This window comes from Pleuronectes platessa, chromosome 2, assembly GCF_947347685.1.
Source record: "Pleuronectes platessa chromosome 2, fPlePla1.1, whole genome shotgun sequence".
Classification (NCBI taxonomy): Eukaryota; Metazoa; Chordata; class Actinopteri; order Pleuronectiformes; family Pleuronectidae; genus Pleuronectes; species Pleuronectes platessa.
In genome coordinates this window covers 1,639,020-1,654,392 of record NC_070627.1, presented here as the reverse complement: position 1 = coordinate 1,654,392, position 15,373 = coordinate 1,639,020, and the positions used below count along the sequence as shown (strand labels likewise).

Sequence of the window (15,373 nt, the reverse complement as noted above, 5' to 3'; positions counted from 1 at the left end):
CTGGTTTTTCGCACAATTTACTCCGTCGCGCAAAAGCCTCTCCAACGAGCCACTCGGACTCATGGCCGCTGTGATTCCTATCTGTCCTCTCCGAAAAAAATCAGGTTTTGATTGAACGGAGCGATGGTTGTTTAATCTGAATGTGAATTGAAGCAGGCTAAACATAATAACACCGGGGTTACTGTAACTGGGCAGTGAAATGAGTGATAGCACCGTCAGCGTGGGTGGAGACTGATGATTGAGATAAAGTCAATCAGAGAGGATAGCATCAGTCGGTGAAAGGAATCAAACCATGAACGTATAATGCTGGAGGATCCGTCTGTAGTTATTTTATGGAAAATTAAAAACACATTAAGCCAAATGGACGGAGTCACTATCGATCCTCAGGGGTTTTTATTTCATTGTGTTCACTCAACGTCTGATTGTGCGTTTTTCACTGAATTTCATTAAAGCTTGGCTCAGTCACAACACAAGTGACACATCACTGGTCTGGATCCAAATCACTGGTTTGAAAGTGTCCTTCCACACTGACCCTGCATGAACGGCTGCACCACAGACTGTCTGATAGTGTGTGTTTGTAGTGTTGTGTTGTCTTGTCCTGTGTCGATCCTCAAACTCTTCACTTTTATTAACAGTCTGTATTGCAGAAAAGTTAGAGAACTTCATGTTCATCCGACTTGTTTCATCTGCACTTTATTACTGTTCACATGTGAGGTTTATAAATAAGTTTGAATGATTTGCGGATCATATTTCGACTGTTTCAGAATCTGTTAAACAACCAACACAATCTTCAGATTCAAGTTCCCATCTTTTCAAAATAAAAGCTCTCACGAACTAACTGTTGAGGTCACGGAGAGGCCGAGGAAATGTGATGAGATCCACTTAATCAATTAATCAGTTTTTATTTGTAAAGCCAATATTCAAAAATCAAGGTTTGTCTCGGAGATCTTATCAAGGTGCCACATCCTCTGTTCTTCAGCCTCCACAAGAGTAAAACTACCAAAAAAAGCTGAGACAGAAGAAGCTGCGTGTAACTGAACACATCAACAAAATAAAAGTACCCACCACACTGATTAGAAGGAACTGATTGTAACGTGATGGAAAAGTATTTGTACATAAGAAGATGTCTGATAGAGATGAAGGGAGCAGCAATAACAAACAGGTTGAGGAGTTGTTGTCAGTGATGGTAGAAGAAGTGTTGTTGTGATCATTGTCCACGATCTGCTGCCACCACCATAATGATCCTAAGGAAATCGACACGAGACTCAACTCACATGTACACACACACACACACACACACACACACACACACACACACACACACACACACACACACTTGGATCTCATCAAACAGCCTCACTGGTAACGGGGTCTCCCACAGGGACCCCTCTGTTTGTTGGTGCAGTGGTATATTTATCAACTCCCTGCTTCTCAGTGGCACTGATATCCTGGGGACGCTTTAGGGAGAAATAGACGGACGGATTATTTATTTGTCAGAGGTCAAAGGTCACAGCATGGCAGTGTGACTTGGCATCAGTTTATATTCCCAGACACATGGGGACCTGCGTCTTCATACCACAGACCTCTTGAGTGTGTGCGTTTGATTCGATGAACTTCATGCACCCAGCCGGTGGTTTTACTGCAATTCTTCCTAACACATTATTTCTTCTGTTTGTGTCCCTTTATTCTGCAGCTGGAGAACTTCGTGCAGAGCAGCGTGAGACGAGACATCAGCAACACACCGTCACACGTCGTGCACAAGCAGACGGCCACGATGCTGGAGATCGGAACAAACCTCCTCACGCGCACGGCAGAGCAGACACGCAAACTCAACGTGGTGGAGGCCAAGGTAACGGCCACACAACGCAGCTCAGTCAGACAGCTCGTGTTCAAACGTTTATTGCAGCAGTGAAACAGGTTATTACTGCTAACCCCCCCCCCCCCCCCCCCCCCCCCCCCCCATCGGGGCCTAAAATCAAATCAAATCAAATCAAATGAAAGTTTATTGTCGAATGCACCAAATAACTTTGCGTCATCAGAGTAGTGAAATGCTTATGACCTGGCAGGCAACATCTATCATATAACATACAGGTGGATGCTGGGGTGGTTGAGGGGCTGAAGCAAGAGGTGGCAATACTGCAGCAGCAGTGCAAGCAAAGGGGTTGATGGGGAAATACTCTCTGCCTAAATAGACAACCTGATAAGGTGGGTGTGTATTATAGAGGGTTGTGGAGAGAGAGGTATGTCACATGATTGGAGCAGCGCAGCTCGAGGTGGCTGCCTGAACTAGCTCGCGGGGTTCCCTTCATTTCAGGCGAGGGCTGGCCCAGCATGAAGGATGACCTATCTTATCAATTTCAAGGCGGATCACGTGTTTTTGTTTACAGCACATAAACACCAGCGTCGCACCATATCACCAGAAACCCCCAAACTCTCTGTCTGTCCAAGTTGAGATCTTCATGCATCCATCGTGTGACAGAGACACCATGTAATGCGTTGAAAGTAGTTGTAAGTTAGAAATCTAAACGTAATGTCGCAGGCTGGAGGAGTAATGTTTATTGCAAACTTCATTTCTTCCACCAGGTGCTGAACCACACGTCTCGGATTGAGATCCAGCTTCTGGAGAACTCTCTGTCCACCAACAAGCTGGAGAAGGAGCTGCTACTCCAGACGTCCGAAATCAGTCAGCTGCGAGACAAGAACAGGTACAGAATCAGCGTCAAACTTAAAGTCCACAGGACATGAGACATCGAGGGCTTCAGGGATGGTTCAGACCTCAATTGGTTGCAGACGCCATCTCCAGAAGTGGGAGGACTCAGCTCCACAGTCAGTTTAGGTGTTAGCTTATCCAGAGCTTCCAGATCTGTGAGGTTCTCCTTCTTGTACAACTCCCCTGACAGTTTGGGTCTGGAGGGCCAGAGTAGACTCTTGAAATGCACAGAGCTTGAGGAGAGTCTCGGGGTTAGTTGCTGTCTGCTTCTGTGCTTGCACTGTACTGAAGGAGCGCCTCAAGTTCCTTCTGATGGGCATCCATTGCTCCCAGAAGACTAGACTCCAGTGTCTGGGTCCGCTCTTCTTCCAGCTCGGCAGTAAGTTCTTCTTCCTTTTGTGTCACTTGGTCTTGAGTTTGTTTGCTTTCAAGCCCTCCAGTTCCTCAGTGGTTTCCCTCGATGTTGGACTGTTTCAGATCCTGAAGATCCTCCTGATGAGCGTTGTGTTGTTTGTGCAGCTGATGTTTCAGCTCCAGGGTCTGCTCCTCTTCCAGCTCGGCAGTAAGATCCTCTTCCCTTTGTGACAGAGACTTGGTATTTACTGTCTCTGCCTCCAGCAGAGAGCCTGGGAATGTTGCTCTGGAGATTCTGACTGAGTTCTTTCTCAGCATTAAGTTTGGTGACAAGTTCTAGGTTGGTTGCTTTCAAGCTCTCCAGTTCCTGCAGCTGCAGAGCATTTCTCTCAATGTTGGACTGTTTCACAGCCTGAAGATCCTCCTGAAGAGCGTTGTGTTGTTTCTCCAGCTGATGTTTCAGCTCCAGTGTCTGGGCCAACTCCCTCTGCAGCTTGGCAGTGAGCTCCTCTTTCTCATTTGTCAGAGACTTGTTCTTCTCAGTCACCGTCTCCAGGCTCATATAGAGTTTGATGGATTGTCTTTGGAGGTCCTGATTAAGCTCATCCACCTCCTGACATTTTTTGACAAGCTCAAGGTTGGTTGCTTTCAAGCTCTCCACTTCCTGTAGTTGCAGAGCAATTCTCTTAACATCGGCCCATTTTATTGCCTGAAGATCGTCCTGATGAGCGTCGTGTTGTTTCTGCAGCTGATGTTTCAGCTCCAGTGCCCGGGCTCGGTCCGTCTGCAGCTCAGCAGAAAGATCCTCTTCCTTCTTTGTCAGAGACTTGTTGTAATCTGTCACTGTTTCCAGGCGGATAGAGAGCCTGGTAATTTCCCTCTGGAGGTCCAGATGGAGCTCTTTCTCAGCTTTAAGCTCAAGGCCGGTTGTTGTACTAACCTCCGTGTCCTTCAAGTGGCAACTGTTTGCCTCAGCAAGGGACTGTTTCCAGATCATGAAGTGCTGCAGATGGGAATCTGCTTGTTTTTGCAACTTATATTTCAACAGCAGACGCTGGATGGACTCTTTCTTCAGCTCGGCAGAGAGAAATTTAACTGTGTCTGACAGAGACTTGATCTCTTCATTGTTTACCTCCTGCTCGACAGGGTTCCACTTTCCAGACTCGCAAATGTTTTGCTTTTTCATCCGTGTCACTATTGTTGAACATTATCCATGAATTTTTGTCTAAAATTGTCTGCAATATTGGCAGGTGAAAACTTCCTGTACAATAAGTTTTCATCATCCAAAGGCTTTTGTCTATGAGCTTTCAAATGAAAGGCAGGTATCAACTTTGATAGCTTTGATCTTCAAAAGTAATGGTGCTAGCTGCTGTTAAACCTCAAAGAAGAAGAATACACATAATTGAATATGCTATATATGTGTGTATTAATATATATATATATATATATATAGCATATTTATATATAATATGTATATTGGCATATCAGTACCATGGTTACCGGTGTTGTTCTAATCAGTTTGCTTGTGTTCCACACACACACACACACACACACACACACACACACACACACACACATACACACACACACACACACACACACACACATAGACACCAACACACACACACACACAAACTGCACAGACCGCAGCACCACAGCGATCAGTGACTCCCCATCAGTCCACATCCCAGTAGAAGGTGTTTCCTCGTTCACGTGCAGGTCAGCATGATGAAGTGTTTGGAGGCAGGAGCTGATAACGTGGTTCAGCTCTCAGTACGACCACGGCCTCACCGCTAATGTAAAACAATATCACTCGTAGACCTAAAACCACGACATGACACATGTGCACAACCAAGAACAACGGGAGGTCGTGTCCGACACTTGTCAATTACTCTTCAGCAGAAATTGAACTTGTGGTTGGAAAAGCTCCGTGAGCAGATTGGAAATGATGTGTCAGTGATAAGTTTACCGAGGAGTGACGGGAGCAGTGTTACTAAACCTAACAAATGAGTGGAGTAATTAATTGCAGATCAGGATGGGAAATTATATTAAAGTTAAAGATATTGTGTCATGGCAGTTTCATTCTTATGGCACTTTACAAAGAGGACGTCATTGAAAGGTTTGCAGAGGACAGTGAGTTACAGCGTCTACTACTTGTTTACTAGTCTGGTAACATCAACGAATAGGGTGAGCTTACAAAATCAGAAGGTCTGGTGCTTTGCGTGAAACATGTGGACTGGAGAGGAGTCAACAAGCCTGAGTTACTGTCCCAGTCCGCCCCTGTCTGAAGTCCTTGTTTTGAGCAGCTGCTCTTCTGGTTCAGCTGCAGCGATATCTGCTCTGGCAGAAAGAAGTTTATTAACTGTATTTTGTAGTTTTACGGCTCTTCGACCAGGAGTTATAACCCCAGGACCATTACAGACAGATTTGCTGCAAATAGTTTGGATTTGCTTCCTCCCTCTGAAGATACTTACAAACGTCCTATTAAAATGTCTAATGTGAAGAATTCTAGGAGTTGTGTTTCTATGACATACTGTAGTTTACTTTTTGGTGCTCCTACAACCTGCAGATTTCCTACATCTCCTAGATTGATTTATCTTGGTGGGACAGGACAGTGCGTCTGTGCTGCATGTTTGCAGGTTTCACGTGTCGCTGACTCTTCTGTCGTGAATGATCGATGAACATCAGACTTTGCTGCTGTAGAAAACAAAATATCTGCAAGTTTCTGAGGGACTGATTCTAAATTCAGCAACATGTGACAGTAATTTGTGATGGTTTTTTAGTAGTCCTGCCAATAGAAGCCGTGGCTTGTTTGGAAAAACCTTTTTGCCAATTCACATTAGAAACAATGAGAGACATGCGATGGTGAAGGAGTCAATATTACAATATCTATAGTATATGAAGATTTAATCTCCCACCTGTTGCCTGGACCGAGATTTACTCAATCTTTTGTTTCCAAGTCAGAAGATGACTTTTACGTCCCTGGAGGATTCTTTCCAGCTCCCTGGCTGTGTGCTACAACTACAACATGCACTTTGTGACACAAGTGACTTTCCACAGCAGTTCCTTCTAGATGCTTTACCACAAACAGATGATTAATACTCATTACCTCAGGAACAAGTCACGTCAAAACTATTGAAAACAAAGATGACACGCAGATGTTGACTATTAATTTCCCTTTTCCCAGTTTTCTCCGTTCATCAAGCACCAATTTTTCCCCCTTTCTACTGAAGAGATGTAGAGGTTTTATTGGAGGCCTCCATCCTCCCAATGACTTCTTCAATGTGTCTTTCAGTCACCTGGAGAGTAAAGTTCAGATGTTGGAGTCTCGGCAGAGAGGAGAGCTGGAGGACATGAAGGAGCACAAGAGCCGACTGCAGGTACACGTCATACAAATGATTCATTCAGACCAAGTATTTCACATTAACAAGACATAGATTTCAGTGCACGAGATCATGAGTGCATGGGCTCTTTAACTATACAGATCTGATCAGTTTCTGTTGATTCATTCTACTTTAACGAAGCTGGCTGAGAAGTGTAGCCTCAAAACAAACTTAAGATGAAACCAAGGGGGATATGTTTTAGGTAGTTTGTTTGAAATCACCATGAAACTTGGTGGGAGGACATAGAATGGGTCAGGGAAGAACCCATTCATTCCAGATCCAGATCCGTATCAAAGGGGCGGATCCAGAATATTCCTTCCACTTTCTTTAACTTTTTGCACATTGCAAGATTTTGCACAGATTTGGCAAAATCTTATAAATCCGAATATTCCATGAGAATACCTCCTTGGCAAAGGTGATAAAAGGAACACAGTTAGATGAGGAATGTTGTTGGAGACAATAAAATCAGATCTTTTAAACAAAAGAAAATCGAGTGATGTTTGGAACAGGGAGATGGAATAGGGGTTTGCTCGGTGACACACCTTGACGTTGGTTGCCATCCGCAAATTAACCAAGCAAAGAAAATGTTCTTCTCTCAGTCTGTTGTCAGGACTCAGATGGCGGCCATCGAGTCTTTAGAGAGGCAGCTGAGAGTCGCCAGCAGCAACAACACGGCTCTGCAGAGGCAGCAGGCTCAGCTGATGGCGTCTGTCCACACACTCATTAACATGGTGGCTAGTACTACAGGTATACACACACACACAAGTTCACTAATGTGTTCTCTAACCCTTTACCTAACCTTAAACATCAAAACCTTATAACCCAGTCTTTAAAAAAATGTGAGGAACGGACTCTCTGAGGTTAATGCTCAAATTGTCCTCACAAAGACACAACATACACACACACCCATGAGTCTTCACTGTATTTGTTGTGTGTGTGCGTGTGTTTGTGTGTGTGTGTGTAGCGTCACCTCCTGGGAACCAGATGTGGAGGGACTGTGCAGACGCCTACAAGGCCGGTCACTCTGTCAGCGGAGTGTATCACATCTTCATCAGCAACAGGACTCAGCCTGTGCAGGTAATGTCTGACCTGCAGCAAGTTGTAAATACAGTCATGTTGATCAGTGTGAGCAGACGTTCTGGTAGAATCAGAACCAATGAATGGACCAGAACACATTCCACACTGACTCTGTATCAAGCCATACCCTCAATACTTTAACACATCGACCTAATTATTCCAGAAATCTCTGTTTGTCCGTGTCTCTCATATCTCGAGAACCTTCACACTTGACATGTGTGTTGTTCAAGTCCAAAGGAAGTGCAGTGCAGAATACGTGATTGGTTCGGTATATTAACTTTTAATAAACAGCCAATCAGCTTCAGTGAACTTTGAATAACCAGGTGAACAGATTTGCTGCAGATCACTTCTACAGTCTAAGAAAGATAAACTGCAACCAGCATCACCCCAGGCAAAGCAAATGGCCCATTCCAAACAATGGACACTGCCATAGTATTTGACATTTTTAGTACTTTCTCATCTTCTCCTGAAGGTGTACTGTGACATGGAGACGAGCGGAGGAGGATGGACGGTTCTCCAGCGACGGTTTAATGGCAGCGTGGACTTCCAGAGGAGCTGGAGGGAGTACAAGATGGTGGGTTTCTCTAGTGGGAGCATTGAATCAAAACTGAGAATAACATCCGCTAGTACATCGCACCTCACCCTCGTTCCCATCGTCCCACTCTGCAGGGTTTCGGGGACCTGTTGGGAGAGCACTGGTTGGGTAATGAAGTGTTGTACCTGCTGACCAGTCAGGGTCAGTACTCTCTGAGGGTGGACCTGAAAGACTGGGAGGGAAACCCGGCCCACTCCCAGTACGACCGCTTTACGCTGACCAGTGAGAGGCAGCAGTACAGGTGAGTGACACTTCACCACCACAATCTGTCTGTGTGTCTGTCTGTCTGTCTGTCTGTCTGTCTATCTAATTGAATGTAATGTAATGAAGTACACCCTGCCTCCTGTCTCTCAGGTTGTATCTGAGAGGTTACAGCGGCACAGCAGGGAGGCAGAGCAGCTTGACCACCCATGGGACCAGCTTCAGCACCCGAGACCAGGACAACGACAACTGCGACCACTGCAAATGTGCCCTGATGCTCACTGGAGGTAAAGTTCAACCAGCTCCGCCCCTCCTCTGAATGTCCCCTCGTCATCGTCAAAATGCAGCATAATGAAAGGGAATAAACAATATCTCTCTCTCTCTCTCTCTCACTCTCTATCTATCTGTCATAAATCACACCAAATAAAGAAATCGACACATATATGTTGTTGTTTCAGTGTGACATTGTTTGGACCAGGGTTCTAAATTAAGTCATGGATAAAAGTCCCTGTGCACATCGCTCTCTGTGTCTGTCTCTCTCTCTCTCCGTCAGGTTGGTGGTTCGACGCCTGTGGTTTCTCCAACCTGAACGGAATGTACTACAGCCTCGGCCACAACATCAGGAAGCTTAACGGTATCAAGTGGCACCACTTCAGAGGCCCCAGCTACTCTCTGCGCTCCACCGCCATGATGGTTCGACCCTACGACTTCTAGCAGCACCCCTCAGCCTTCATGATGGAACAACCCAATGGCACCCCTCCAATATACCATTAAGATGGTGTGACTCTACAGTCCCACCCCTAAGTCCACTACCTTGATAGTACACTTACAACAACACTTCTTGCATCCATAAGGGTACAAACCTGACTATAGCAGACCGTGAGAATCACAACCTTGATCGACCGGCATGGTTGGAAAGTTTTGCCGGATGAGTTGTTTTATCTAAACCTGCCCGAGATCCACGAGGGTCGTAAATGTGATGCTCAAAAAGAACCAGTTCCTTCCGAGGGGTATTTGGAAATCAAAGGTGTTTCCGAATCACCACAGTCGCGGTTGAAACGCCAACCGTCACCGATGGAGCCAGTCGCTCCATCAGATGTTCAAAGTGTTTTTACACGTAAAAGGTGACAGAAATAATTGTGAAGACTGAGAATCAGCAAGAGGGTGAAACCCTGCAGACTTTCTCTGGCCAACGGATGGTACCAAGTAGGCGTCAAAGTATCTGTGAACGTGACTTATCCAAGTACCAAAGCTTTTCCACCATCTGCTGAGAAGCTCCCATGGCAGCTACATGGTACAGACCTTTCTGACTTTGGAGAATCTCGACTTCAACATATCTCTGCAGGTGGTTTTTTCTCGAGGTTAATCCCCTGTTTACCTTTTCCCACATGTGGAGATTCCTTCAGTTTGGGAACCAGGGGTCATTCTGCTTTAGTGATTGTCTGTTGGCAGAAGATCGTATCACCGTCTTCCACTGCGGTGAAACCTCCCTCTCTGACAGTGTCCCACTTTTTGAAGAAAACTAAAATGCAGAGACAAACAAAGCCGCTTGTGCTGATCACAAGCTCCAGAGGAGAACATGAGAAGAAGAGGTGATGCAGAGCAGAAGGTCCGGTGATGTTGCGTTTTCTGGCTTCAGGTGGAACAGGTGAACTTTCTCTCTGTCAGAGTATCACAGTTCTGAATATCTCCAGAGGAGGATGATACATGTCCTCACACCAAGGAGGCTTCCAGTCTGAGGAATGAACTGGTTGACCAGGTGTTCATGAAGACACAAAGAATTAAAATTCAATGAAGGTTGTGTAGGTTGATGACTGGTTATTTGACTGTGATGTTTAAGTCAATAAGAAAGTAACAGGGTACGAGATTGGACGAGAACATTTCTAAGAAAACTCTAACTATGTTTACAGGAACAACTAAATCATGAAATGAGAGACCGTCCTCTTTCATGAACTGGAAATGTGTCCGACAAGTCGCCTGGTTCAAGACCCTGAGGTGATTTAGAGTTGAGTCAATCAGGCACAGACAGTGGTTTCTTTCTTCTTTACAATAAAGTAAATTAATATTTTCAACCCAAAATGTCAAACTATTCCTTTAAAAACACTTTTTACTGGTGTTGCTCAAACTCAACTTTAGAATTTGGTGGTGGATGATCGTGAGGAGAAGCCTCTGCAGGTTTCACAGGTTAAGACGTCACATGTTTATCTGTCAGAATGCATAAGTCTTAAAATGCACTTTAAAGAAGAGAACCTGAGTGTTTGTTTTGACCTTTGCCCTCAGTGTTACTGTGTGTTTTGTGTTGAACGATTCTGAAAACAGTAACAAATTACAGGTTTAAAAATGTTTTTGTTTTTTTTATTTACTGCATATGTGTTTCAAATCTTCTCCACTCAACTGTAAACAGTTTGTTTTGTACAATAAAATATGTCAATAAAGCGTCACTGCTCTTTCTCTCAGCCGTTCACTGGTGAAGACGATCAAAAGTAAAAGTCACTCCGGGAATTATTTCGTTTAGAATGAATGAATAAATGCTGCCTCATAAATTTCATAATAGTTCATAAGTATATTTTAGTACGATAACACGCCTCTGTCCTCTGACGTCTAATTTCATCATCCTGAATTTCTGCATTTGTGCATATATATGCTGTTCCAATTGAAAGATTCATTCAAAACAGTTCAGTGTTGTTCTGGTTCTCTCTTGTGGTCAGACTGTGTAACTACAAGTTGTTTGGTTTGCAGGGGGCGAAGTGCAGCATTATATCAATTGTGTGTGCGTGTGTATGTGTGTGTGTGTGTCTCAAGAGACTTCTTATAACCTTTATCCAGTCCAGGGCATTATATGATGGTCCTGGATCAGTGCTGAGCAATTTCACATTGTAAAAAAATATAAGCATAAATATCAGGTGTTTATTTACCTACTGTAAGCACTTAAAGTTACTCAGTATTCATTCCAGGATCCTTACACCCCCTCCACACCGTCACTCATCGTTTCTTGTTTGATTTGTATACAGACAAATATGTGTGTTTCCAATTTGAAGTTGCTTTATGTGTGTATATGTTTTTGCCTCATACTTACTTGTCCATAACAATCATATGTTTCTGTTTATTAGGCCCGAGCACCTCGGGTGGGAGGCCCTGATGTATTTCGAAGGATTTGTATTTCCCTTTTGGGCTTTTTCAGGGCCTAGACATGCTCATATATATAACAAAGTTAGCAGGGAATTCAAAACCCCAAAAGTAATTGTATTCTAGAGCAATTTGAAATGGGCGAGAGGAATTTTGGCTCAACAGCGCCATCTAAGGAAAAGCCCCTCAGTAAATTTTCACCGATCTTCACAAAAATCGCAGCCCAGGTGTATCATGACCAGACAAACAAAAAAGTCTAGAGGTGCAATTTGAACCACGCAACAGGGAGCCCGCCATTTTCCAACTTTCAAGGTTATAACATATTGTCAACGAAGACAAATATACATATATGAATGCAAAATTTATAAAAATGTAATCAATCTTTTCTCAAAAACATAATAACAATTTAAGAAGATGATAGATAGATAGATAGATAGATAGATAGATAGAGTGAAAGAAGATATAAATAATGGTAAGTATGGTTATAATAATAATAATAATCATCATCATCATCATCATCATATTAATAATATTCTGGTCAGATCACAACATTAGCTCAAGCTGAGCAGTACAATACTGCCACCTTGTGGACAAAAGTGGGAACTGAAGGAGCAATCAATCTATGAATTATCTATTACTAGCATTGTATATATATATAATACTAAATATATATACATATTTATAGTATTATTAACAGGGAGTCGCCAATTTTTGAAGATACATGTTCGATCATACCAACTTTGAATGTTTATGTTGTTCTTGTTTTATATCCGGGTTATCAGATTAGATCTATGGTAGATTTAGTTAATATATATTGGACTTTTTTTTATACTTATATATATGTAGGTGTGTTTATATACTATATATATATATCAATGTTAATATATAGAGTTTGAATCCTGTCCTTCTTCCCCATGTCCTCAACTAGCCTCGCTTCGCTTTCTCCGGTCCCGGTGTGGTTTGTCCCTCTGCGGCTCCAGTAGCATCTCTTCCGGTGGACAAACGGTGTGTTAGCGGTTTAAGTGAAGGTCGTGAGTCCAACCTGTGAGTATTCCTCCATCGGAACCGGTTCGAACTCTCTTCTGGGTCCACGTTGTGACCCCTTTGAGTCACTATCTGGACCCGGGCACCGGGATCTGACCCGGGTCTTGGATTCCAGACTCTTTCATGTGACGGACTGCGGCTCGTTAGCACTTAGCTTCCCGAGCTAGCCAGCGTCTTCTCGTGCTGTCGCTTTCCGACACTTCGCGGTGCACAGTGGAAGTTTAACGTTAGATTAGATTGTTGTGTTAACGTGTTTCACCTCTAGCACCAGTGATGAGTCAAACTGTGAACGTGCAGAGGCTCGAGGCCCGACGTGTCACAGTGACATCACGCGGATTTGACCCTGCAGCTCAGCTGGTGGCTTGTGTTTGATATATGATTTTAATATCCTTATATTTACATTATATTTAACATCTCCTGCTGAAGTTAACACGTGTGATCGTGTGTTTGTATGATCGGTGCGGAGCTGCGTTGAGCAAACTGAAACTAGAGCAATGTTAAATAGAAAATACGTCATCTGGACCAAATCTACAAATGTGCAAACTACTCGTTGACATTTTCTTTATTATTATTATTATTATTATTATTATCATTATTATTGAAGTGACACTGATTCAGCAGTGAAGGACAAACTGAACTTATGATGCTGAACCTGTTCTCGGCTTCTGTCTAATTGTCCTGTTGTGAAATGGTGTCAGACATTTCCCTTCAAGTCTCGTTAATGTTTGAAATCCACTTTGTTAAATGTATTTTGCTCATTGGAGCTCATCACACTCACGTAAACCACTTCGGACCAGATCCAGATCTAAAACCACTTCACATAGACCCGTCAAACTGGACTTGATTATCCCACAAGCGTAAGACTCTTTAAAACACGACTCACGGTTTGTTCCATGGCAATAAGGTAACTCAGTTTTTTACAGAGGACATCAAAGTACAAAATCATGTTCAAATTTAAATAGTCAAATATATTGAAGATGTAAAAAATGTTCAGCAGACATTTTAAAAACCAGAATATTGATCAGATTTATCTTGAAACCACTCTGAGCTTTATTAAACATGTTTGACCTCCAAGTGTCCATGAGGCCAAAGGTCACTGTATTAAACCAGGCGGCGAATCAGTTTTCTGATATGATGGTAGAGGTGCTGGATTAAGTTGAGTTTATAATTTGAAATTTAACTGACACCTGTCAAGAGACATTGGATTCGTAGATGATGCAAGCAGCCGTAGAATTACAAGATGAGAGTGATTGCTTTCAGCTCCATCCCACTGCTCCTTTGTGTAGATAAGTGCCCTTCAAATGGTTATTATTATTATTATTATGTATTAGAAACTCACAAACATAGAGGACCACATAACTGAACTGAATGAACAGATCCTTGTTCCGGTTATTTGAGTCAGTATCGAGATGTCACCTGATCCCAGTGCATCTCTTTCTCGTCCAGTAAGAGAAGACTTGAGACTTGGACTGAACGTTCATGTCTTCACCGATCAGATCTGATTGTAGAGTTTGACCGGTGCCTCCTCTTCTCTGCAGGTGATCCACCATGTCTCTGCCAAAGCCTTTGATGAGGGGGATGCTGGCAAAGCGTCTGAAGTTTCACCTGCCCATCTCTTTCGCTCTGGCTCTGGGGGCTGCGATACTGTTCAAGGTGAACACACACACACACACACACACACACACACACACAAACCCACTCACACACACAAACACAGGACTACATCCTTCAAAATGAATCACTGATGGCTAAAATGTTTATTTTCTTTTTGTCCTGCAGTACACAGTGACGGAGCCCAGGAAACAGGCCTACGCTGATTTCTATAAAACCTACGACTCAGTCAAGGAGTTCAACGCCATGAGGGAGGCTGGCATCTTCGAGAGTGTGAGGCCCTCAGGAGAGTGAAACCACTGTGAGTCCTTTGACACTTTTTTTAACATTATATATTCTCACTTCTGCGACATTATAAAAACATATTATTGGATAAATTACAGGTTATTCCAAAAACATTAGGAACAATTTCATAATTGTGGCGTTATGTTTTCTTTTTCCAGCTCTAGTTCCCCGTCACTGGTTCCTGGTCCGAGGATGAAGTTCCTTCTCATTGATGTAATTTACTTATCAGACGTGAACTTCACTTTTCTGTTTTGTTCCTCTCAATAAACTATTCTATTAATGTAAAAGTTCTCTGGTCATTGTCTCGTGCTTTTATTAAGTTTCTTTTATACGTTTTTAAATAACCTGCAATCCAGTATTACTGAAACTGTGACTTATGTGCTATAACTAATATTGACCATTTATTATTTACTACTAATCTGAAGTGTGGTAGATACAAAGGGCTCATTCTCCTCATTAAAGATGTGCTAATAAACATAATTATGATTATTATTTTACACGTACATCGAACTTAATCCTGGAAAATGAACCTTAGACTGTCACTGTATAAAGATGAATAATGTGAAATTGAAGCCATTTACCATTTCAGTAGTAATATGACTTTAGTCTTATTAAATTACTTTACTTCAGTAATATTCTGACTTAATTCTTATTAAATTACTTTATTTCAGTAATATTCTGACTTTATTCTGATTAAATTACTTTGTCAGTAATATTCTGACTTAATTTTGATAAATTACTTTATTTCAGTAATATTCTGACTTTATTCTGATTAAACTACTTTATTTCAGTAATATCCCGAAATTATTCAGATTAAATTACTTTATGTCACTAATATTCCGACTTAATTCTTATTAAATTACTTTATTTCAGTAATATCCCGAATTTATTCAGATTAAATTACTTTATGTCACTAATATTCTGACTTAATTCTTATTAAATTACTTTACTTCAGTAATATTCTGACTTAATTTTGATAAATTTCTT

General features: G+C 42.5%; 2 protein-coding genes across 2 annotated transcripts in view; both read left to right on the top strand.

The window, feature by feature from the left end:
* The window catches only part of angpt4 (angiopoietin 4), a 29,925-nt gene extending 19,164 nt beyond the window's left edge, over positions 1-10,761 (top strand). The window contains exons 3-11 of the mRNA XM_053430563.1: positions 1,694-1,849; positions 2,584-2,705; positions 6,360-6,444; positions 7,047-7,194; positions 7,412-7,524; positions 7,997-8,098; positions 8,194-8,360; positions 8,474-8,607; positions 8,874-10,761. Coding sequence (XP_053286538.1) covers positions 1,694-1,849; positions 2,584-2,705; positions 6,360-6,444; positions 7,047-7,194; positions 7,412-7,524; positions 7,997-8,098; positions 8,194-8,360; positions 8,474-8,607; positions 8,874-9,034 — 1,188 coding nt within the window. The 3' untranslated portion in view covers positions 9,035-10,761. The remainder of the gene's footprint in view (positions 1-1,693; positions 1,850-2,583; positions 2,706-6,359; positions 6,445-7,046; positions 7,195-7,411; positions 7,525-7,996; positions 8,099-8,193; positions 8,361-8,473; positions 8,608-8,873) is intronic.
* A 1,590-nt stretch (positions 10,762-12,351) lies between these two features.
* Positions 12,352-14,673, top strand: LOC128448057 (cytochrome c oxidase subunit 6C-1). The gene is made up of 4 exons (XM_053430587.1): positions 12,352-12,490; positions 14,029-14,143; positions 14,270-14,402; positions 14,545-14,673. Exons 2-3 carry the CDS (start codon positions 14,039-14,041, stop codon positions 14,393-14,395), a joined length of 231 nt encoding a protein of 76 aa, XP_053286562.1. The 5' UTR covers positions 12,352-12,490; positions 14,029-14,038; the 3' UTR covers positions 14,396-14,402; positions 14,545-14,673.
* Positions 14,674-15,373: the final 700 nt, after the last annotated feature.